General features: G+C 39.2%; 1 protein-coding gene across 7 annotated transcripts in view; it reads left to right on the top strand.

The window, feature by feature from the left end:
* The window catches only part of LOC132837662 (NACHT, LRR and PYD domains-containing protein 3-like), a 90,218-nt gene extending 65,814 nt beyond the window's left edge, over positions 1 to 24,404 (top strand). For 4 of the 7 annotated variants that reach the window (XM_060857459.1, XM_060857458.1, XM_060857457.1 and 1 more), the window contains 11 exons: positions 313 to 429; positions 863 to 911; positions 1,116 to 1,320; positions 1,579 to 3,349; positions 5,910 to 6,083; positions 8,175 to 8,348; positions 16,869 to 17,042; positions 17,610 to 17,783; positions 22,615 to 22,788; positions 22,999 to 23,175; positions 23,332 to 24,404. In XM_060857459.1, the coding sequence (XP_060713442.1) occupies positions 314 to 429; positions 863 to 911; positions 1,116 to 1,320; positions 1,579 to 3,349; positions 5,910 to 6,083; positions 8,175 to 8,348; positions 16,869 to 17,042; positions 17,610 to 17,783; positions 22,615 to 22,788; positions 22,999 to 23,175; positions 23,332 to 23,368 (3,225 nt within the window). In that variant the 5' untranslated portion in view covers position 313 and the 3' untranslated portion in view covers positions 23,369 to 24,404. The remainder of the gene's footprint in view (positions 1 to 312; positions 430 to 862; positions 912 to 1,115; positions 1,321 to 1,578; positions 3,350 to 5,909; positions 6,084 to 8,174; positions 8,349 to 16,868; positions 17,043 to 17,609; positions 17,784 to 22,614; positions 22,789 to 22,998; positions 23,176 to 23,331) is intronic. The other 3 variants (XM_060857462.1, XM_060857463.1, XM_060857456.1) reach the window with 3 other exon arrangements.
* Positions 24,405 to 26,575: the final 2,171 nt, after the last annotated feature.

Genomic DNA, 26,575 nt, shown 5'->3' with positions numbered 1-26,575 from the left:
CTGATCTGATCTAAGAACAGTTTAGACAAATCATTCACTGAGAGAAGAGTAAAAAGGACTGTGTAATGTGGAGCATAAGAGCAGCATAGCTTTGTGTCAGTGAACTCTACAGGCTTTAAGACCCAGCTGAGTCAGTTAGCTGTGATTGGGACTCCTGATATCAGTGTAATTCCTGACTTATGAGGCCTGTCTCCTGTTTGAATAAGTGTACAGACTGGATCTGAATTAAAAAGATGGAATTATTGGTGTTTAATGATCAACACATTGTTTAACAGTGCTGAGTATTAATTATTGCTGATATTTCTGTTCTAGAATGATGGAGGGAAAGAGATCAGACTCACCAGAACCCAGCTGTGTGTCCATGAAGAGTGACGCGTCAATGGGATGTCCAGATAACTTCAGAGACGGAGACAGTTCTACTGATGTGAGGTCAGTATAGTGAGGTGTTTTACAGCAGTGTTCCACCTGATCAAACTCACTCGTCTCATTATGAAGCCCTTCATGAGCTTTATCAGGTGTTGAAGCAGTAAAACACTAAACTGTGCAGTGCTGCAGCTCTCGGACTGGCAGTGAGGAAAAGTGCTTTAAGAGTTCAGTTCAGTCTGCAGTCCCTGAGCTGGAGGGTCTGTGGTGCTACAGAAGAACATTTACACCTGGGACATTAATGACAATATAAAGATTTTATTCATTTATTCAAACATTTGTTTCTAAACATGTTGGTGTCAGTTAGGAAATCCTGAAATCAGTGTATTGTGTTAAGAGGATAGTGTTAAATATCTGTGTCTGTATTTATGAGTGTGTGATTTGTGTAGCTATGAATACATATAGTCCATATTACATGATGGGTTTTGTTTGTTCACAGACCACAAAAATCAAACATCAGCACAAATCAGCTGGACTCTATATTCAAGGTGTGTGTGTTGTTTTTAAAGTGTGTAATGTGTGTGTTGTGATCCCTTGTCATGTCTTGATGTGCAGCAGCATTAAGGGTAATCAGTTGTATGAGTTTTAAATGTGATAATAAAAATAGACTTTTCTTCTTTTGATAAAATAAAAGCCTCTCTCACTGTGTAACATGATAATATTTAGATCTGTTCCTGTGTGTTTCTAACCAGGAGCTGGAACACAAAGTCATCACTCTGATAAAGAATGAGCTGAAGAGGTTTAGGAAGCTCCTGAGTCCAGATTACCCAGCATGCACTGAGAGGGAGGTGGAGGATGAGGAGGATCTGCACAGTGTCAGAGAGGGAGCGCTGAAGATCACACTGCACGTCCTGAAGAACATGAACCACACAGATCTCGCTAACACACTGCACAACAGTAAGAGCTCTGAGTCATGACTTTATTCCATCAGCTTCACTTTAGAGAGAGGAAATAGTTTTAGATATGAACACTTTTAGTTTTAAATGTAATTTTAGTATCATGTAAATCTGCTGCTTTTCTCTTCTGTTTGTGGTCCAGCTTGTGGTTACCAGCTTCAATAATATTTAGTACATCAGTCAGGAATTAATAGCAGTGTTTGTACGATTTTGCATTATAACTATTTATTACTAAACTAGATATTACTTTGTTTATTAGAACTCGCCTCTGTGTATCAGACAAAGTTGAAGTCCAAGCTGAGAGAGAAGTTTAAAAGAATTAATGAAGGAATCTCACATCATGGAAGCTCAGCACTTCTGAATGAGATCTACACTGAGCTCTACATCACAGAGGGTTGGAGTGGAGACGTCAATAATGAACATGAGGTGAGACAGATTGAGGCAGCATCCAGGAGACCAGCAACACAGGAGAAACCCATCAGATGTAATGATCTCTTTAAAGACAAGTCCATCAGAACTGTGCTGACTAAAGGAGTTGCTGGAATTGGAAAAACAGTCTCTGTGCAGAAGTTCATTCTGGACTGGGCTGAAGGAGAAGTAAATCAGGACGTCACCTTCATGTTTCCACTTCCCTTTAGAGAGCTGAATCTGATGAAGCAGAAAAATCTCAGTCTGATGAAACTTCTTCATCACTTTTTCCCAGAAATAAGAAAACTAGAATCAATAGACTGTGACTCCTACAAAGTGGTGTTGATCTTTGATGGTCTGGATGAGTGTCGACTTCCTCTAAATTTCCAGAAGAATGAGATATTGTGTGATGTGACAGAGTCAGCCTCAGTGGATGTGCTGCTGACGAACCTCATCAAGGGGAATCTGCTTCCCTCTGCTCTCCTCTGGATAACCACAAGACCAGGAGCAGCCAATCAGATCCCTCCTGAGTGTGTAGACCAGGTAACAGAGGTACGAGGCTTCAGTGATCCTCAGAAAGTGGAGTACTTCAGGAAGAGGATCAGTGATCAGAGCCTGGCTGATAACATCATCACACACCTGAAGTCTTCAAGAAGCCTCTACATCATGTGCCACATCCCAGTCTTCTGCTGGATCTCAGCCACTGTTCTAGAGAGAATGTTGGGTGAAGCAGAGGGTGGAGAGATCCCCAAGACTCTGACTCAAATGTTCACACACTTCCTGATCTTTCAGATCAAACACAAGGACCAAAAGTACCATCAGAAATGTGACCCTGATCCTCAGCAGACCAGAGAGAGTATCATGGCACTGGGAAAACTGGCTTTCCACCAGCTGGAGAAAGGAAACCTGATCTTCTATGAGGAAGACCTGAGAGAGTGTGGCATTGATGTCAGAGAAGTGTCAGTGTACTCAGGAGTGTGTACCCAGATCTTCAGAGAGGAGTTTGGGCTTCACCTGGGGAAGGTGTTCAGCTTCGTACATCTGAGTGTTCAGGAGTTTCTGGCTGCTTTATACACATTTCTCTTCTGTATTAGCAGAAATGTAACAGAACATCAAACCTCTGATCTGTCTGATCTTCTCAGGAAGTCAAACATGTCTGATCTCCTCAGGAGTTCAGTGGACAAGGCTTTACAGAGTGAGAATGGACACCTGGACCTGTTCCTCCGCTTCCTTCTGGGTCTCTCACTGAAGACCAATCAAACACTTTTACGAGACTTAATGCCACAGACAGGAAGCAGGTCTCACAGCAAACAGGAAACAGTGGAGTACATCAAGGAGAAGATCAGGGAGAATCCATCTCCAGAGAAATCCATCAATCTGTTCCACTGTCTGAATGAACTGAATGATCATTCTCTAGTGAAGGAAGTACAAACTTATGTGAACAGAGGAGTTTACAGACGTCTCAGTAGAACCAGACTCTCTCCTGCTCAGTGGTCAGCTCTGGTGTTTGTGTTACTGACCTCAGAACAGGAGCTGGATGTGTTTGATTTGAGTGAATATGATCCATCACATGAATGTCTTCTGAGGCTGCTGCCAGTGGTCAAAGCCTCCAGAGAAGCTGTGTGAGTATTTTTATTTATAACTGTATTACTGCATGGTTTATTATTTTAATGTAACACTGAACTGCACTGTTTGGATTAATGTTAGTTAATAGTTCCTCTAATCATCTTTAAACAAACCTCTGGTACTTTTACAGAAGATTGTTTCACTTTTTACACTAACATGTTATATCTGAACTGAGGGCTGGGCCACATGGACAAAATCTTATAACATCATATGAGTCATTTTATAGCTTTTATATATGAATCATGAAAAATTAAGTGTTCTCTAAAATTTATGTAAAAATATCTACACAAAATAACTGCATGCATTTAAGAACTAAAGACATTTCTGAACTAAACACCAGTGAAAGACTTTTTCTTTTCTGTTTATTTTGAAAGTGACATTTAACAAAACTCTCACAGATGAGAAAAACATCAGACTGACAAAATGGGATCAATATGGATAGAAAATATAAAAAGTAAATATTAAAACACTCTGATGTCCTTCAAGTATCTCTTTATGTTGAAGTTCCTCATCTTTTGTTGTGTGTGACACAGTGTTGTGGGGAGATTCACTCTGTCATGGCTTTTTTCCTCAATTGTTCTTTCTAATAAAAATAAAACATAAATGCTTTTTAAAAATTTAACCCAATACGAAGGAAAAACAAAAGTCTCCTTCAGTCTGCACTACTGCTAAACTTTACCAAGGACTGAGCTCGTGGTAAATAAAACATCAATCATCATTTTGGACCTCGACACATTGGACAGACGAAGTGGGAAAATGTTCAGCTTTATCTTCTTATTATGTTAGAAACAAGCTAGGCAGCTAACTCAGATGTGTGATGAAGATTTTCTTTCTCTAACACTGAACTGTTTGTAGAGGATGGAGTTTAAATGTGACTTTTTATATGAAGACTTTTATTTTGATGGGGTTCTTTTTTCTTTGCTTATCAAGTGTACAAGCAGGTAAAAAGAGAGAGGATGAATAATGTGTCACAGGTGAGTGTAGTGTCGTGACCGCTGTTATTAAAAAGTCCTGTTTTGTTCTACTTGGAGCTCGACAAAGACACCAAACTGTTAATGACCGATCACATTCTTGTTCTTGGGTCGTGATTGTTGTTAATCTGTTGTGGTTGAATTATAGACACAGTTTTTTGTCTGGTTCACTGCATCAGAAGATGGTGGATGTGGTAAAAACAGACGGTGAACACAAAGACGGTTGCACGTGACGGTCGGTCAGGTTTATCACCGTTACTGTTGAAGAGAAGTCAGGTTTCTTTAGAAACTTTCTGTGGATTTTGGAGATTTTAAGCTGTGGACTGTGTTTGTATTTATAAGCAGCTGTAGTGAATCTATATTTTTGTTGTACAACGTTGTAACAGACTGGTTTTGTTCTCTGTTCATCATTATGTACTGATAAAATATTACACATTGGTACACTACATTCTACCATGTCACTTATAGCCACCTGAAGCCCACCTACACAAATCCTTTAGTGTAACACACAGTAGTGTTGTGTTAGATTTTTACCTACAAGTTGGGTTAGATTTCCTGCTATGTGTATAGTCAGTGTTTTAGATTTAACAAACGAATGTCTGTATGTTGATCCATCTAAAGCTAATACTTGTGTATATACAGTGTCACTCATTTAAAGGTAAGAAGTTTGACTTTGTTTATTTCTGATGCTGTGTGCAGTCGTGCTGATGTGACGTCACTCTGTAAACAGGGAAGGAGCTCAGATTTGAGAAGAAAACCCCACGTTCACTTCTCAGTTGTGGAGGCATGAAAGACATGATCCCATTTACTCTGTGGAGAAAGAAGGGTTCACTAAGTTGTGTTGAAATAGTAACAGTGACATCTGTAGTAAACAGTACAATGTTCTTTCTAATATCCTTTATTTACATTGTTTATGATCGATGAGAGATTTTTACACATCTATATTTTATAAAAAATACAAATCATGATCAAGAATCGTTTATAAGGTTAAAAACTGTAATCTTTCTCTTTAGTTTGGATGTGTTTGGACGTATGTGAACACACCACCTGTACTCAGGTCCACACCAAACACCTGAACCAGTGTGTGTGTAAAATCAGAGGTCTGGAGGTGACAGATTTGTACCTGTACGAGCACAGAGAACAACACACACCAACTGTTTTAGTGTCTCTGTGAAATCCAACATATAACTGAGTGTAAAGTACGACTAGTATTGTCATGTTATTAACTGGTAGTGTACAGCTGTATAATTCTTTATTTTCTGTAATAAAATGCACTGTATCTGCAGTGTTGGTTGTAGAAACTTGAACACAGATCAGAGTGTAGTGTTTGTAGGCTGCTCGCTCTCACATGTGTGTGTTATGTACATGACCTAATGGTCTTATAATAAATTGTAGCTGAGAGATTGTGGAGTGCAGAAAGACGTCCCTGCTCCTGTAAATGTGCTGATGTGGTGTCCTGTCCTCTGATTTGTGTGTGTGACACAAACACACTGACATTTCTGTTACATCTTCAACTTTAGCTGGATTATGGCTGTGTTTGTGTGTTTGAGATCAGTGTTCTGATATTTCATCATTTCTCTTCCAGTCTGTGTGTGTGTAATCTGACAGAGGAAAGCTGTAGAGTTCTGTCCTCAGTTCTCAGCTCAAACTCCTCCAGTCTGAGAGAACTGGACCTGAGTAACAATGAACTGCAGGATTCAGGAGTGAAGCTGCTCTCTGATGGACTGAAGAATCCACACTGTACACTGGAGAAACTGAGGTACACACACACACACACACACACACACACACACACACACACACACACAGTGTTTAAGCTGCTTTGTAAATGTATTTAGTGAAGGTGACTGATGGATAAACACTGAGAGTGAGATCCACATCCTGGGAGCAGCGACACTAAAAGCAGTTTGACTGAAGCTTCTTCTTATTAAAATTCACCTTAAGGAAGTCAGCATTTGTTGATGATAAATAAATATTTGAGATGATATTAAAATGATTGTGGATGTCACAGGTAACCAGTACAGTTCCTGTACAATAGGAGTGATTTGGTTACTAACTGTAATGTATAAAGGGTTTTTTTGTGAAATACATAAGAGTGTTACATTAATCTAATCTACTTGGAATGATTGAATGAAAAAAAAGTTTTTCTGTATCTTCTTTACTCCAAATGAAATTTCATGTTGTCTTGATGAGTGACTTCACAATTGACCATAAAACTGTCTAGCACACAAGTATGATGTGAACCAGTTTAGTACTGGTCCTGAGAGACCTACCCAGTGTTCAAGTCTGTGTAGAAGAATCTCCTGGTCTACAGAATCAAAAGCTGTCACTCAGGTCAAGAAGAACAAGAATGGAAATGTGATCAGAACTGGAACTTAGTTACAGATCATTTAAAACCCTGAGCAAATGCTGCACAGCACAGAACATTTGTGTTTAGTGACACTAAAACTCTATAAAAGGTAAATGGGAGTTATTGTGACTTATTAATGTAACAGCAGCTGAAGACCAAAATGTGGAACCAGTTTACAGGAAAGGTGAATTAGGTGTGAATGTGGTGAAGGGAAAGAAAACGGTTGGAAGGAGAGAAAAAGAGATCTACACTGTACCCAGGTGATCATGAACACTGTAATGACCAGTCAGCAAAATCCATGTGAAGAAGTTTTAATGAAGAAAAGATAAGACAAACAATCCAAAATCAGTAAGTAAAGGCAGGGTCAAAAAACAGGCCGAGTCTGAAATAAGCGTAACAAACAGTCCATGAGGAGAACAAATCATATCCACAAATCTGAAGAAGCAATAATCCAAAGAGCAAAAACAGGGTCAATAGTGATAAATATCAACATCAGAAACAAAGCTAATTCACACCATATAGAAAAACACTTATTTATTTGATCTGTGTATTGAGGGTATTATGTGATGTGTCTCTGTGTGTGAAGGTTATTAAAAAACACCACCAACAGTTTTACTGTCTCTGTGAAAATACTGAAATATCTACATCACTTCTCACATCAGAACAAAGTACATTTATTTCCACAGTGTGTAGATCAGTGTACATTACACACACATTTAATAACATACTAATACTCTAGTCATACTAAAGTGTTATACAGCATTTAAATAAAGATGTCGTGACAAACAGAAGTAATTAATAAACCAGCTTTTATCCTCCAGAAACATCACACTGGTCTCTAAATAGCACTAACAGTGAGCTCGAAATCTTCTGTCAGATCAGGTGTTTCCCAAAAAAGAGAATTCTCTGTGTAAAGACACACACACACACACACACACACACACACACACACACACACACAATACTACTCCTATTTACAGTGAGGACAATAAATGAATTTCTCTGCTGTTATCTGTCCTCATGGAGCTGCTACCATTTTATAGACCTGTTTCTGTTCAATGGGAGCAAAAATATTCCTGAAAATGTTTGTAACACAAAGTAAAAGTGTGTACAATGTACACAGATCTACACACTGAACACACTGTAATGAAGCAGTAAAGGACAGTGTGTAAATGTGTAAATGTTCTCCAGCAGAACTTTCCCCAGAGCTGCTGAACACACTGTATGAAAATCTCTCTGCTAGAAATAAAGAGATGTGTTTGTTCAGAGTGACGTCTCTGTTATTATCTTCTTACAGAAAGTTAAATACATCGTCTCATATGAGCTGAGACACATGGATCTGTCCAAGAGCAGTCCAAGTTTATACACAGATGTTCATTTTAGATTTTTATCCTGATATTAGAACCTTGTGTTCAGGTAGACACTTTATTTCTCACTGATGGAAACACCTCAATTCACTATCAGAGAAATAAATCAAACACTTTATCATTTCTCTTCCAGTCTGTGTGAGTGTGATCTGACAGAGGAAAGCTGTAGAGTTCTGTCCTCAGTTCTCAGCTCAAACTCCTCCAGTCTGAGAGAACTGGACCTGAGTGACAATAAACTGCAGGATTCAGGAGTGAAGCTGCTCTCTGATGGACTGAAGAATCCACACTGTACACTGGAGATACTGAGGTACACACACACACACAAACACACACACACACACAAACACACACACATACACACACCTACACACATACACACACAAACACACACAAACATAAATGTGCAAAAATAATAAAATTAAACTACAATGACCAAATGTATACATTGTGAGTTCTGCATGAGGAATAAAAGACAAAATCAAGATTCAAGTTAATGTTATTGTTGTGTATGTGGTTAACGCTGTTATTTCCCAGAATGCACTTTTTGCATGTGTTTCCGGTTGTACATGTTCCGGTGTGATTTTCTCTGCATGTGTAAATAAAGAACAGTCACGTTAAGCTCGCGTGTGTGTGTCGTCATTTATTAAATGCTTCGGATAGTCTCCTAAAATACACAACAAAAGTGGCGACGAGGATCTTGTTATCCCGTGTGTGTTTTGCATAGGCGGAAAAACGCGAATAACAGCCTACTACAAGTTCACTTTGGCTGCTAAGCGGGGAGGAAAGTCAACGATTCAGATAAGTGACTGAATTGATTGTTAAATGACAGAGAACGGACAAAATGGCATCAGTATTTGGAAATTTGGGTCCTTTTGAGGAAAGCAGTGAACAGTGGTGCTCTTACACAGAAAGATTTGAGTACTTTGTAGCAGCTAATGCTATTGATGAAGAGAAAGTTGTACCCACATTTTTAAGTGTAATGGGTCCAAAGACATACACACTACTGCGCAACCTCCTGCATCCAGAGAAACCCGGAGAGAAAACGTATGAGCAAATAGTGAACACTCTTAAAACACATTTCTCTCCAAAGCCCTTAGTAATTGCAGAGCGATTTCGGTTTCACAGACGACAGCAGCTGGAAGGGGAATCTGTAGCAGTGTTTGTGGCAGTGCTAAAAACAATTAGCTGAACACTGTGAATTTGGTGATGTGCTCAATGATACACTTAGAGACAGATTAGTATGTGGACTACGCTGCGAGAGCATGCAGAAAAGACTGTTAACTGAGAGCAACCTGACACTACAAAGAGCAATTGAGCTAAGTGTGTCTATGGAATTGGCTGCTAAAGAAGCCCAGCAATTGAGCTCAAACAGTACAGTGTACAAGATGGAGACAGAAAAACAAACTGAAATTAAAGGCCCATGTTTCCGCTTTGGTAAGACTGGACATTCATCTGTTTCATGCTGGTTTAAGGATATGGAGTGCCGCAGCTGTAAGAAAAAGGGACACATTGAGAGGGCATGTAAAAATAAAACGTAAAAGAAAGAAATGCATCAGAAAAGAGTTTTCAGAAAGAAAGGAAAGAAGCGCATATTTACAGTCGGACAGGAAAATAAACAGTGTACAGACACCTGATGAGGAATTGCCTTTGCATGTGCTCACTGTAGCAGGTGGAACTAAGGCTTATAAAGTCACTGCACTGCTGGAAGGACAGCCAGTGAAAATGGAAATCGACACTGGTGCTGCTGTATCGCTGGTGTCAGATGCGGTATACAGTGAAATACTCAGACACCTGCCACTCAAACCACCTGATGTTGTCCTCAAAACTTATACTGGAGAATCAGTGACCATGAAAGGACTCACCCAAGTAACAGTGGAGTTGAAGGGACAAACAAAAAAACTGCCATTGTATGTGGTTGCAGGTGATTACCCCTCGTTGATGGGACGTTCCTGGCTGGAGCAACTAAAGGTGGACTGGCAGGCCATACACATGATGACACCTAAAACCCTGGACCTCAAAGGTGTCCTTGAAAAACACAGTGAAGTTTTCAAACAGGAGTTAGGCAGCATGGAAGGAATCACAGTAAAATTGACTGTGGAACAGGGAAGCCAGCCAAAGTTTTTAAAGTCCCGGCCCCTGCCATATGCACTCAAGCCTAAGGTAGAGGCAAGCTTGAATGATCTTGTGAAGAATGGAGTGCTGGAACCAGTTAATGTGAGTAAGTGGGCCATGCCTATTGTTCCAGTCATAAAGAAGGATGGAGGCATAAGGATCTGTGGGGATTTTAAAGTTACTGTAAATCCAGTGTTGTCAGCAGAACAATACCCCTTGCCCCACATTAATGACCTCTTTGCGGGGTTGACAGGAGGACAAAGATTTAGCAAAATCGACCCCAACAAAACATACCTACAGATGCATATTGAGGAACAGTCCAGAGAACTCCTTACCATTAATACACACAAAGGACTATTTCAGTACAAACGTTTGCCATTCGGAATTACTTCAGCTCCATCCATTTTTCAGCGAGCGATGGATCAGATTCTAGTGGGGCTTCCAGGAGTTGTGTGTTATCTAGATGACATTCTAGTGACTGGCACGGATGAAGAGTCGCACTTACGACACCTGGATGCTACCCTTGCGAGGCTGAAAGAATACGGATTAAGAGTGCGCAAGGATAAATGTGAATTTTTCCAGGTTGCAGTCGAATACTTAGGCCATGTCATTGATGCCGCTGGTCTGCATACGTCCCCATCCAAGGTTAAGGTCATTGTGGATGCTCCAGTACCCAAAAATGTCAGCCACTTACGGTCTTTCCTCGGCTTACTGAACTATTATGGCCGTTTCATTCCAAATATTGCTACGCTGTTGAAACCTCTGCACAAATTGTTATGCCATGAAAATAATTGGAAGCGGAACACTGAATGCCAGGAGTCATTCAAGAAAGCGAAGGAGACACTTCTACGGTCAAACGCACTCACTCATTTTGACCCTGCTCTTCCTATTCAGCTGGCCTGCGATGCTTCCCCGTATGGTGTGGGAGCTGTCTTGTCCCACATCATGCCCAATGGTCAAGAGAGGCCAATCGCGTTTGCTTCCAGGAGTCTGAGCAAAGCAGAAGCAAACTATGCTCAGATTGAACGAGAGGCATTGAGCATTGTGTTTGGAGTGCGTAAGTTTTATCAGTATATTTTTGGAAGGAAATTCACGCTGCTGACTGATCATCGCCCACTCACTGCAATATTTGGTCCACACCATGGCATTCCTGCTCTTGCTGCAAGTAGGATGCAAAGGTGGGCTTTGTTGTTATCAGCTCACACCTACGACATCAAGTACCGAAAGTCGGAATTGCACGGAAATGCAGACGGTCTATCCAGGTTGCCTCTCGCTGACAAGGTAAAGGAAGCAAAGGTGGCTAAAATTTTCTATTTCAGCCAGGTGGAACGGGCCCCTATAACAGCCGCGCAAGTGCGCAGGGGCACACGAAACGACCCTGTCCTGTCAAGTGTCGTGGATATGGTCATGACGGGCAAAGAGGGGAGTGATGATCTGGAGCTAAAACCTTACATCTCTCGACGTCATGAACTTTCAGTGCAGTCAGGATGCTTATTGTGGGGGAGGAGAGTGGTTATTCCCCCGGCTTTACGCAAGCCAGTGCTAAAACAGCTGCATGTGGGACACTGTGGGATGGTCCGCATGAAGGAGATTGCAAGGAGTTACTTCTGGTGGCCAGGAGTAGATGGCCAAATTGAGGAAAAAGCTAGGACCTGTACCTCATGCCAGCGCATACGTAACACACCACAACTGGCACCACTGCACCCGTGGGAATATCCTGAAAAACCATGGCATCGCATTCATATTGATTTTGCAGGCCCATTCGAGGACAAAATGCTGTTGGTAGTCATGGATGCACACAGCAAGTGGCCGGAGGTGGCCATCATGAAATCTACTTCAGCCGAAAAGACAATTGAGAAACTGGGAGAAATTTTCAGTAGATTTGGATCACCAGTGCAACTTGTCTCAGATAACGGCCCTCAATTTGCATCTCATGAGATGGCCACATTTCTACTGGCAAATGGTGTGCAACATATCACGTCATCACCCTACCATCCTGCAACAAATGGGTTAGCAGAAAGATTTGTCCAAACCATGAAACATGCTTTGAAAGCGTCGCTCGGGCAGGGCACATTCCATCAACGACTGCACAGCTTCTTGCTCTTCTATCGTAGTACTTCGCATGCAACCACCAAAGTTTCCCCAGCGTATTTGTTGTTCAAAAGAGAGCTCAGGACAAGCTTTGAGCTGATTAAACCAGCTACACTCAAAGAAACTGTCCAACGGCAACAAAAGCATCAAGTACAGCGAAGGAATTTGCGAGCCAAGGACAAAATCTTTGCAACAGGCTCGTCAGTACTTGCTCGGAACGATGGTAGTGGTCTGAAATGGGTTCTGGCTACTGTGGAAGTCCAGCCAGGTCCAGTGTCATATAAGATCAAGACTGCTGAAAATCTTTCCTGGAGGAGACATACTGATCAGTTGCTTGGTGGAGCCAGCAGCAATACACATCTTCCTGAGGTCACGGATGAAAATTCTCCAACTTCATTAGTCTCCAAAAGGGAGCCTACGATGATCTCAAATGATTCTTTTGCTAACAAACCATTATCTTCATCGACAGAAAATGGAAACCAAATAGGACGTCGGTATCCAGTAAGGGAGCGACGTCCACCCCGGCATTTATCGGATTACACTTAGTTAGGGGCTACCCTTATTGCTTCGGGGCAGAATAATCCCCTAAGGGTAAGCTAGGGTCTGAGGTAGTCTACCCTCATTCCCAGGTTAAAGTGTTGTTATTGGATTACAGGACTCAACATAAAGACTCAATGTTCACGTTGAAAGGAAAAAAAAGAAAAAAAAGAGAGTTTATGTTCATAGATATGTTGATAATAGGAAATTTTATAATTTAAGTGGTACAGTTTAATCTGTAATCTTGTGTTATACCTCAAGAGTAAGAGGGGAGGAAATGTTGTGTATGTGGTTAACGCTGTTAATTAACTACATTTCCCAGAATGCACTTCTTGCATGTGTTTCCGGTTGTACATGTTCCGGTGTAATTCTCTCTGCACGTGCGAATAAAGAACAGTCACGTTAAGTCCGTGTGTGTCTCATAAATCTATTGAATACTTCGGATAGTCTACTAAAATACACAAGAGTTATCATTTCATGGGTAACAACAACTTTGTCAACAATGTCTTTCTTAGCAAAGACCTGCTGCAGATATTTTAATATTGGAACATACTGAAATGTGCTGGTCTGTTTTTCATCAAGACATTATTCAATATTCCACAACACTAAAATTGTCCTGGTAAAGCTGCTTGCACTTATGGGCAACATAAAGGACCCCCTCTGCCTATGGCTGAATGCAGTGTAGCTGTAATGATGGTAGTTGTGATTTCATTCATAGATTCATCAACATTGATATTATGTTTCTTAAACACATGCTGTGAGAGGAACTGACAGACTTTACATAGTAATGCAGTTCACCTAAAAAAATCAACAATAGCTGAAGAAGGTTCATGTACAAGATGTTCTAGTTTTAATAACATTGCACCTAAATTCTGAACAACCAAATCAGGCAAGTCTTCAGCCATTTCACTGCAGTCATCATGTACTGGCTTCACCAATGTCACCAATGGCTTCATGTACATTATTACTGGCTTCACCAATGTCAACATCTTCAGGCTCCTGTAATTGTTCAGAGATGGTTAAGTTACATGGTGAAGTGATGCTTGGTCTTCTCCCAGGCCATGTCCACAGTACAAGATAAAGGTATGATATGTTCCTATTCTATCCTGCCACACTGAAAATCACAGAAAATGACCCCTTTTGCACCTTTAACTCTTCCAAGGATGTGGAAAGATTTCTGAACTTGACATCAGAGCAGAGCATCGATCACCAAGCTAACCATGGACCGCTCGGCTAACAATGCTTTGAATGTGGAGCTGCAGCCTTTTTCAAAACTTGGTCCATACTGAACTTTAAACTAGCCAGGTCTCATACATCATAGTGCAGTGAATTAACTTTTCTTTTGTCTTTTATTCATAACATTTGTTAGTTCAGGCTGGCTATAGGTTAATGCCTAGCTTTGGCCTGCTACAATAAGAATGCTTGATACACTCATCTATAAATGTTTAATAAAGGCCTGGACCGGTTCTAGCACACTGGGCTGACTGGGCTTTACTGGACTTGCTAGCTGGGGTAACTATAGAGTGGAGAACTGATCAGCTCCTTATAAATACTACAGTAAACTGACTTTTTATTTAACTTTTTAATGCTCAGCTCCATGTACATTATGATTTGTGTCACTCAGTTCAGTACTCATAACATTAGAAAGCAGCTCTCAGCTAAACCTTGAATGCTACTGTTAAGGTAGCTAGTTTATTTTAGTCACTCCATTGTACTATATTTCACTGTATGTAGGTTTATTCCACAGGTTTATCTATCTTACAAGTTATTGGGTAGTTTACACTGTTGGACTGGAACCTTCTTGAGTGGTCCATATTGGTCACAGTCCAGTCTGGGGTTATTATTTAGTTTACATTTCTGTTGTTGTTTGTGTTTTTCATGTTCTGACTTGTCTTTAGTGTTTGTGTGTGTGTGTGTGTGTTTAGTGAGGAACAGCAGCTTCCTCAGTTATGTTGATCCACTCACCTTATATATTGTTTAAAAGCACTGTCTCATTTAAAGAAAGACTGGTGCTGTGGGTTTATTGTATCTGTTTAGTGGTTTGTTGTATAATACACAGTTTGGGTGAAAGTTATTGCTGTTTTTTGTGTTTTCTGTTATATCCTCTGTTATGAGCCCAGATCGTGTGTGTGACCAGGTTTCTCTGAGGTGTTACTGAGATTTGAAGGATTACTCTTTCTTTTCAGCTAGTCACAGATCTTTATTGAGAAGTGATGATCTTTTCTTCTCTCCACAACTCTTTCACAGCTTTAGTCATGTCCTCTTGATCCTGATAGCTCAGATAACAAAGAGTTTTTTTTTCTGCCTCCTTAAACAGCTTGTCCATGTAAGACATCAGATAGAGGTTGAACTCCTCCTTGCTGAAAAAAATCACGTTTGTTAAAGTTTATGACTGAATTTGAGGAATTTATTAGCTTTATGAAGCCATTAACTACATCCCATAATAACATACAGTCCTCCACAAAGTTGCTGTTAATCTGTGTAAAGATAAATCTGTTAAACTACAAAACCGTCATGTAGAACTCCTCGTACTCTAAAACACATTTTCTTGATCTGTTCTGCTTTTAATGACATTATACAAATGTTTTATTCTTTAGGATCTTTTATGGAGATTATTGACAAAGTAACATTTGAGATTAAAAATGTTTAGCACAAGGGGGCACGGTGGCTTAGTGGTTAGCACGTTCACCTCACACCTCCAGGGTTGGGGGTTCGATTCCCGCCTCCACCTTGTGTGTGTGGAGTTTGCATGTTCTCCCTGTGCCTCGGGGGTTTCCTCCGGGTACTCCGGTTTCCTCCCCGGTCCAAAGACCAAATGGTAAGCTGATTGGCATCTCTGGAAAATTGTCTGTAGTGTGTGAGTGTGTGAGTGAATGAGAATGTGTGTGTGCCCTGTGATGCGTTGGCACTCCGTCCAGGGTGTATCCTGCCTTGATGCCCGATGACGCCTGAGATAGGCACAGGCTCCCCGTGACCCGAGGTAGTTCGGATAAGCGGTAGAAGATGAATGAATGAATGAATGTTTAGCACAAATGAATTAAAAACATAAAGATGCTCTCCTTGCTCAAGTTGTAAAATGTTACTTTTTTTTTTACTTTTTAAGAATATCTATTTTTTTGGTGTAACTCTTATGTAAATCTACATGTGTATTAATTTTTACATTTTTATTTATTTATTGTTTATGGTGGTGAGATGATCCAGATTTAGAGCATGATCTGGATTCCGTTACTGTTTGCTCCAAAATTCAACATCCGTCTCACAACCCTGATCACCAGCTGGTTTATTTTAATTCTCTCTCTCTCTTGATCTCTGTATTAGAGCATGGACTCTGTCCTATATAGATGTAATCTACGTGGAACTCTCAACAGCCTGAATTAATGGTGTTAATGAGGTTCACATTAATCTCTAGTGTAAGGCAATCAATGTCCTGGAAAATCTCCTATAAAAACTTTAACACTTGTGCTTCCCTCGCTCTCTATATTCTAAACAGTAAACTCATCCGACCATCAATCTATCCATTAGTCCATCCAACCATCCATCCATCCATCCATCATCCACAAACCTTAATTGATCAAATGATTGTTTTATTAAAACAAATGTCTGATTAAACTGATGTAACTGATTAAAACCTATACACATGATTCACTGTGAGATTTTAACATGACACTGTACTGTAGACAAGAGAACATCTGAAAACATTTTTACTAGTGAAACTCTGTCACAACTGTCACGACATGATGTCCAGTGTGAACAACTTTTTTGTTGTTAACGAGACTTATTACAATAATAATTATGGAACATAACACAAGGCTGTTTTATTGTAATATCTGATTTATTATGACAAACTCACAATGGATTCAGATCATTAATAATGTTACAAAATGAATAAGTTCTACAAATGTTTCAGTTGATGATGGTCTCAGTATTTTTGGGTTGTAATAGTTAGTTCTGTGGTGTCCTGTCCTCTGATTTGTGTGTGTGACACAAACACACTGACATTTCTGTTACATCTTCAACTTTAGCTGGATTATGGCTGTGTTTGTGTGTTTGAGATCAGTGTTCTGATATTTCATCATTTCTCTTCCAGTCTGTGTCTCTGTAATCTGACAGAGGAAAGCTGTAGAGTTCTGTCCTCAGTTCTCAGCTCAAACTCCTCCAGTCTGAGAGAACTGGACCTGAGTTACAATAAACTGCAGGATTCAGGAGTGAAGCTGCTCTCTGATGGACTGAAGAATCCACACTGTACACTGGAGATACTCAGGTACACACACACACACACACACACAATACTACTCCTATTTACAGTGAGGACAATAAATTAATGTCTCTGCTGTTATCTGTCCTCATGGAGCTGCTACCATTTTATAGACCTGTTTCTGTTGTTCAATGGGAGCAAAAATATTCCTGAAAATGTTTGTAACACAAAGTAAAAGTGTGTACAATGTACACAGATCTACACACTGAACACACTGTAATGAAGCAGTAAAGGACAGTGTGTAAATGTGTAAATGTTCTCCAGCAGAACTTTCCCCAGAGCTGCTGAACACACTGTATGAAAATCTCTCTGCTAGAAATAAAGAGATGTGTTTGTTCAGAGTGACGTCTCTGTTATTATCTTCTTACAGAAAGTTAAATACATCGTCTCATATGAGCTGAGACACATGGATCTGTCCAAGAGCAGTCCAAGTTTATACACAGATGTTCATTTTAGATTTTTATCCTGATATTAGAACCTTGTGTTCAGGTAGACACTTTATTTCTCACTGATGGAAACACCTCAATTCACTATCAGAGAAATAAATCAAACACTTCATAATTTCTCTTCCAGTCTGTGGATGTGTGATCTGACAGAGGAAAGCTGTAGAGTTCTGTCCTCAGTTCTCAGCTCAAACTCCTCCAGTCTGAGAAAACTGGACCTGAGAGACAATAAACTGCAGGATTCAGGAGAGAAGCTGCTCTCTGATGGACTGAAGAATCCACACTGTACACTGGAGATACTGAGGTACACACACACACACACACACACACACACATACACACACACACACACACACACACACACACACACACGCACACACACCACACAAACACACCACACACACATACATACACACAAACACACACCACACAAACACACCACACACACACATACATACACACACACACAAACACACCACACACACACATACACACACACAAACACACCACACACACACATACATACACACAAACACACCACACATACACACACCACACACACCACACACACATACATACACACACACACCACACAAACACACCACACACACATACACACACACATATACACACACACCACACATACACACACACACCACACACACACACACACCACACACACACACACACATACATACACACACACACACACCACACAAACACACCACACACACACATACACACACACACATACACACACACCACACACACACACCACACAAACACACCACACACACACATACACACACACACATACACACACACCACACACACACACACACACACACACACACACCACACATACACCACACAGACACACACACACACCACACACACACACAAACACACCACACACACATACACACAAAGACACACACATACACACAAACACACACATACTCACACACATACACACACATACACACACAAACACACACAAACATAAATGTGCAAAAATAATAAATTACAATGACCAAATGTGTACATTGTGAGTTCTGCATGAGGAATAAAAGACAAAATCAAGATTCAAGTTAATGTTCTCATTTCATGGGTAACAACAACTTTGTCAACAATGTCTTTCTTAGCAAAGACCTGCTGCAGATATTTTAATATTGGAACATACTGAAATGTGCTGGTCTGTTTTTCATCAAGACATTATTCAATATTCCACAACACTAAAATTGTCCTGGTAAAGCTGCTTGCACTTATGGGCAACATAAAGGACCCCCTCTGCCTATGGCTGAATGCAGTGTAGCTGTAATGATGGTAGTTGTGATTTCATTCATAGATTCATCAACATTGATATTATGTTTCTTAAACACATGCTGTGAGAGGAACTGACAGACTTTACATAGTAATGCAGTTCACCTAAAAAAATCATCAATAGCTGAAGAAGGTACATGTACAAGATGTTCTAGTTTTAATAACATTGCACCTAAATTCTGAACAACCAAATAAGTGAGTGAGACGGAGAAAGGGAGAATAAAGAACAAATGCCGCTCTCCAAAAAAAGAAAAGTGGACAGCGAGAATAGAGCATTTAATCCAGAATGGACAGATTAATTTCTGTTCACACTTCCCACTTCACACTAAACCAGTGTGTCTCATATGTACAGAAACTGTGGCACTTATTAAAAGTGACAATGTGAAACGCCATTATGAGACAAACATAAAGGTTTTGAACAAACATTTCCACTCTAATCTGAAGACAGCGTCCCTGAGACAGCTTTCCCAGGTCTGAGGGAAGTAGCCCTATACATCCTGACCATGTTTGGCTCTACATACAACTGAGAGGCAGCTTTCTCTACAATGAACATAATCCAAACTAAATATGGTTCCAGGGTCACTAATGAGCACCTCCACATGTGTATGAGAGCGGCCCTGACTCCATTCATGCCCAGGTTTAACATCCTGCCAAGCTAGAGCTCAGTTCTCTCACTGAGATATAAAAGGGAAAGTTAAGCACTTTATTTAAACATACACAATTTTCACATTTTATTTATTTTCTCTTATTGAAATGTAGCCCTACTTTTATTTATTTAATGAGAGAACGTTATACATATCTACAATCATACATATCGTCGCTGTCAGATGGAATCCTCGTATCTCCAAAACCGTTATTTTTCAGGAAATTAAAAAAAGCCGTACCTTATCTGCAGTGCACAGGGTTTAGTCCACGTTGCAGTGGATTGTCTTGCGCTAAATTCCTGTCCTCAGACGAGCACCAGAACTAGCGGGGGTCAAGATTTTTTTTCTTTGAGCCCAGTGTTTTGAAGACATTTACCTCAGAAGACGTGTTGATTCGTTGCGACTCTTCTGGAGGAGAAATATGCCGCGAAGCTCTCCCGCGGAGTGAGGAAGAGGTGGACAGTTGAAGTGTCCAATGGAGTAATGAGATTTGCACTCAAGCTATTTTCAAGACTTTAGATTGGTTAATAACTTGTAAAAATAACAGACCCACGTGGGGACTGACCAATAGCATCGATATGTGAAAAAATATGAAATTGACCAAATTTGGACATACGAGGTTTCCGCCCGACAGCGACAATATGCTCAGTTCTATGTTACGTGACAATAAATATTGTCAAAAAGTTTTTAAATTGTACTGAGTTTATTTGATTTGACAGTCAGGTATTGATTGCTTGCAGATGTTGATACAACTACTAGGCTACGTTATGATCTTCCGGACCTTTGCTTCAAGAAATTTTCTCTTACTGGACCTCTTTAAATTTTAGTTGAATACCTCTGGTTTACACTGTTGGATTGGAACCTTCTTGAGTGGTCCATATCGGTCACAATCCAGTCTGGGGTTATTATTAGTTTACATTTCTGTTGTTGTTTGTGTTTTTCATGTTCTGACTTGTCTTTAGTGTTTGTGTGTGTGTGTGTGTGTGTGTTTAGTGAGGAACAGCAGCTTCCTCAGTTATGTTGATCCACTCACCTTATATATTGTTTAAAAGCACTGTCTCATTTAAAGAAAGACTGGTGCTGTGGGTTTATTGTATCTGTTTAGTGGTTTGTTGTATAATACACAGTTTGGGTGAAAGTTATTGCTGTTTTTTGTGTGTTTTCTGTTATATCCTCTGTTATGAGCCCAGATCGTGTGTGTGACCAGGTTTCTCTGAGGTGTTACTGAGATTTGAAGGATTACTCTTTCTTTTCAGCTAGTCACAGATCTTTATTGAGAAGTGATGATCTTTTCTCCTCTCCACAACTCTTTCACAGCTTTAGTCATGTCCTCTTGATCCTGATAGCTCAGATAACAAAGGGTTTTTTCTTCTGTCTCCTTAAACAGCTTGTCCATGTAAGACATCACATAGAGGTTGAACTCCTCCTTGCTGAAAAAAATCACGTTTGTTAAAGTTTATGACTGAATTTGAGGAATTTATTAGCTTTATGAAGCCATTAACTACATCCCATAATAACATACAGTCCTCCACAAAGTTGCTGTTAATCTGTGTAAAGATAAATCTGTTAAACTACAAAACCTTGAGGAAATAAGATTAGACAGTCATGTAGAACTCCTCGTACTCTAAAACACATTTTGTTGATCTGTTCTGCTTTTAATGACATTATACAAATGTTTTATTCTTTAGGATCTTTTATGGAGATTATTGACAAAGTAACATTTGAGATTAAAAATGTTTAGCACAAGGGGGCACGGTGGCTTAGTGGTTAGCACGTTCGCCTCACACCTCCAGGGTTGGGGGTTCGATTCCCGCCTCCACCTTGTGTGTGTGGAGTTTGCATGTTCTCCCCGTGCCTCGGGGGTTTCCTCCGGGTACTCCGGTTTCCTCCCCCGGTCCAAAGACCAAATGGTAAGCTGATTGGCATCTCTGGAAAATTGTCTGTAGTGTGTGTGAGTGAATGAGAATGTGTGTGTGCCTTGTGATGCGTTGGCACTCCGTCCAGGGTGTATCCTGCCTTGATGCCCGATGACGCCTGAGATAGACACAGGCTCCCCGTGACCCGAGGTAGTTCGGATAAGCAGTAGAAAATGAATGAATGAATGTTTAGCACAAATGAATTAAAAACATAAAGACGCTCTCCTTGCTCAAGTTGTAAAATGTTACCTTTTTTTTTTTTACTTTTTAAGAATATCTATTTTTTGGCGTAACTCTTATGTCAATCTACATGTGTATTAATTTTTACATTTTTATTCATTTATTGTTTATGGTGGTGAGATGATCCAGATTTAGAGCATGATCTGGATTCCGTTACTGTTTGCTCCAACATTCAACATCCGTCTCACAACCCTGATCACCAGCTGGTTTATTTTAATTCTCTCTCTCTCTTGATCTCTGTATTAGAGCATGGACTCTGTCCTATATAGATGTAATCTACGTGGAACTCTCAACAGCCTGAATTAATGGTGTTAATGAGGTTCACATTAATCTCTAGTGTAAGGCAATCAATGTCCTGGAAAATCTCCTATAAACACTAACACTTGTGCTTCCCTCGCTCACTCTTTATATTCTAAACAGTAAACTCATCCGACCATCAATCTATCCATTAGTCCATCCAACCATCCATCCATCCATCATCCACAAACCTTAATTGATCAAATGATTGTTTTATTAAAACAAATGTCTGATTAAACTGATGTAACTGATTAAAACCTATACACATGGTTCATTGTGAGATTTTAACATGACACTGTACTGTAGACAAGAGAACATCTGAAAACATTTTTACAAGTGAAACTCTGTCACAACTGTCACGACATGATGTCCAGTGTGAACAACCTTGTTGTTGTTAATGAGAATTATTACATTAATAATTATGGAACATAACACAAGGCTGTTTTATTGTAATATCTGATTTATTATGACAAACTCACAATGGATTCAGATCATTAATAATGTTACAAAATGAATAAGTTCTACAAATGTTTCAGTTGATGATGGTCTCAGTATTTTTGGTTGTAATAGTTAGTTCTGTGGTGTCCTGTCCTCTGATTTGTGTGTGTGACACAAACACACTGACATTTCTGTTACATCTTCAACTTTAGCTGGATTATGGCTGTGTTTGTGTGTTTGAGATCAGTGTTCTGATATTTCATCATTTCTCTTCCAGTCTGTGTGACTGTAATCTGACAGATGAAAGCTGTAGAGTTCTGTCCTCAGTTCTCAGCTCAAACTCCTCCAGTCTGAGAGAACTGGACCTGAGTGACAATAAACTGAAGGATTCAGGAGTGAAGCTGCTCTCTGATGGACTGAAGAATCCACACTGTACACTGGAGATGCTGAGGTACACACACACACATACACAGAGTTTTAATAAACACTACAACATCCAGTTCTCCTCTGTGGTAACTGTAATTGTAGTGATCTGATATATTGTCATTGTTGTGTGTGTGAGATGGAGAGTAAATGTACTGTATATAAAGATTTTGTGTAGTTCATGTTTTCACTAGTAAAACTGAGTGTGTTAAGTGTGAGAAGGTTTTCTTTCTTGCAGGATATGTGACTGCAGTATTACAGATGAAGGTTGTGCTGCTCTGGCTTCAGCTCTGAGGTCAAACTCCTCATCACACCTGAGAGAACTGGATCTGTACCATAATAAACCAGGAGAATCAGGAGTGAAGCTGCTCTCTGATCTACTGAAGGATCCACACTGTAAACTGGAGACACTACAGTGAGTTACTGACTTACTGTCTCTTTACTGTATGATATTGAGTAATATTCACTGTGTGCTGTAAAATGTCACATCTAATGTGTGTATTTATGCTTCTGTTGTTCATAAGCAATGTGTTTAAATGTGTCTGTAATTCTGTCCTGTTGTGTTTTTCAGCATTAATGATGATACACTCACCAGGTCTGGTGTATGACAGGAGTCTCTCCTCAGACCTTTTTTCCAGGATAAATCAGTTATGGAGGTGAAGCGTTAGAACACGTCCCACATTTCCAGCAGTTTGGGAGCTGAATCATTCATATTCAGATGTAGAAGATCCATAACAATAACTGTGACTGATCACATCCTTTTATCCTCTCAGCTACAACTTCACACTTTAACATCTTTTACAATCCAAAGTCAAATCCTTCAGCATCTACACACAACACAGAGATATCATCACATCATCACACTGATTACACAAATACACATCCATGTGTTACAGATGTTTAGAGATTATTTTTACCTCTTTAATTGGATCTCAAATTTGTTTCTCCACAGATGATTGACTCACAGTTGTGATCTTGATTTATTTATTTTTATTTATTATTCTTTTCAAACCCTTTTCACCAAACACTTTTAAAATCTTTATTAAAATTCCTTTAAACATTAAAGGAATCTTCTTTTTTGTGTAGTTGATCTATTTTTCTATATTTCAATTTCTTCTTTCTTAATTTCCTCATGACATTTTTTATCTTGGTTGCATCTTGTTTTTATATAATTTAACTTTTTTTCCTCTTTCCACCATATATTTTGCTTTATTTCTTCATTTTGCCCCCTCGAGTTCTTTCTCCTCCCTTTTTTATATTTTTGTTCTCTTTGGCCAATTCATTCTCTAATTTTTTAAAATGTACTTTTACTTGTTATTTCTCCTTTCTTTCTTTCTTTCTTTCTTTCTTATTCTTTCTCTTTCTTTCTTTCTCCCATTCTACAATATTTAATTAAAAATCTAACATTATCTTCCTCATTCATTTCATTTCCTTTTTCTATAATTTCTCTAATCTTAAAATCATAGTTGTTTTTCTTTAAACTTTCTGTATTTAGAATCCATACACTTTGTCCCCTTTCTACATTATTCCAGGCTTAAAAAATAAAAACTCATGATACTCAAACTTGTTTCCTTATATCTGATTTTGTCTGTAAAGTTTTCTACATTTCTTGTACATAAAATAAAGTCAATCGTTGTCCTGCAAGTTTTTCACTATATCTCTTCTTTCCTTCCTACATTTCTCTCTCTCCACACGTCTATCAGGTTGTTTTCACTCATTAGATCCTTTAGTTCTTTTCTCTCTGTATCTGATTTAATAACCATCCCATCTGCCATATCCAGTTCACAGAAAACAGTCACTGCAAGTCAGAGATGGGGGACTCGAGTCATATGACTTGACTCGAGTCTGACTTAATTCGCAAATTTGAGACTTGAGACATGCTTGACAAATATTAAAAAAAGACGACTTGACATTCATGACTTGAGACTTGACTCGGACTTGAGTTAAATGACTCGAAATAACTTGTTTTTTGTTTTATATTTTTTGTCTATTTTGTTTTTTAAATCTGTTTTTAAACGCACGCAAGAGCGTAATCTAACCACGTGACGCAGCAGGCAAGCAGAGGGAGCGCGCGCACGAACTAATAAACCTTAACAGTCGTGACGAAACATGGAAGGCGCTACACCAAAAATAATTAAGTTCGGGTACCAGGATTTTGTGCAAGATGAGAAGAGAAGAACAGCAGAACACCCCATTCACTTCTATAGTATTCTTTTTCCCCCACTATGGAGTGAATGGGGCTCATGAATGGTTTGGTTACAAACAGTCCTCAAATATCTACAGTACATGTGTGTTCATCAAAACAAAGAAATTTATACAAGTTTGTAACATTATGAGGGTGAGAAAATGATAACAGAATTTTAATTTTTAGGTGAACTATCCCTTTAATTAATAAATTACACTCACTCCAATCATCTCTCTCTCTCTCTCCAATAGTTTATTCACTTCAAGGTTTGTGTGATTCAATAATTTATGTTTTTTGATTGACGTGATTGATTGTTGTTATTCTGTTGTTAAAAACGAAGTGTGGCGGAGGGGAATATGCCACCGCCTTGTGGGGCAGATAAGCCTTTGACTAAGGAAGACTGAGTGGGCAACAGGATCCTAGTCCTCCCACCCAATGCTTTAGGTCTCAGTATAACGAGTGGTTATATGTTGGTGTCTATCATGTTGTCATGTGGGACTACAGATAAGGTGAGGTGGGCTTCAGGATCTATCTTATTCACGGTGGTAGCCTGAAGTGTGCATAAGTGTGGAGAATACTCAGGAAAACCCACCCTCCCAGATCTAACAGGATAGATGAGACGGCCCCACTCCTTAGTATAAAGGACTCAGGTTAACTTACACACGTTCAATTTAACTAAACAAAAATATTTATTTAAATAAAAAACATTAATCTTATGAAACGGCTCAGAATTAAACCAATATATATATATATATATACGTATATATATATACGTATATATATATACGTATATATATACAGTATATATATATATATACGTATATATACATATATATATATATATATATATACGTATATATATATATACGTATATATATATATATATATATATATATATATATACGTATATATATATATACGTATATATATATATATATATATATATATATATATATATAAAAAACAGTAAAGAAAATAAAAACAATGTGACTGTTTCAATTAAACCTTAGAAATTAAATTAAACCATGTTCTTTTGTCACACTGAAAATTTCACATTCACAATTAGTTTGAATTAAATCAGTTCACCTCAAATGTCAAAGAGTTCGTTTCAAAAATCTTGAGGAAATTATACTCAGTCCATTCACGAATCAAAATGTCCATTCACAAGTCAAAATGTCCATAGACTGGCAACGAAAATATGTGAGTCTTTTTTGTGGGAAACTCACGTCAGTTTCTCGAACAACAGTTTCTTTAAAGCACAGTTCTGTTCTGATACTTGTTGAAAAGAAAAGGTAACTTGCTTATCAACCTTCAAGGAAAAACGAACAAATTATTGTACATCACCACCCTTGGGTCCTGGACGGAGCGCTGAAGGGTGTCCGGATAGGCAGGGTACCGTTTCTTTAACTCTTTGATCCCCAACGATTGCCCTCGTGATCCTGAAAGACACAGTACGACCCGACGAGGCCATAATCCTGTCCAACGGTGATCAATTAGAGAAAACAACGAAAACACGATGCCATCCCACGAATCAGCATCCACTACGCCTTGAGTTCATTTGAAATAACAAAAATCTGGATGTAAATCACAAAAAGAACCCAAAAACACGGGGGTATTCAACTTCCACACC

The sequence above is a fragment of the Tachysurus vachellii genome, chromosome 21, assembly GCF_030014155.1.
Source record: "Tachysurus vachellii isolate PV-2020 chromosome 21, HZAU_Pvac_v1, whole genome shotgun sequence".
In the NCBI taxonomy this organism is placed as follows: Eukaryota; Metazoa; Chordata; class Actinopteri; order Siluriformes; family Bagridae; genus Tachysurus; species Tachysurus vachellii.
The sequence above is the reverse complement of the archived record's forward strand: the minus strand, read 5'-3'. Positions and strand labels throughout refer to the sequence as shown.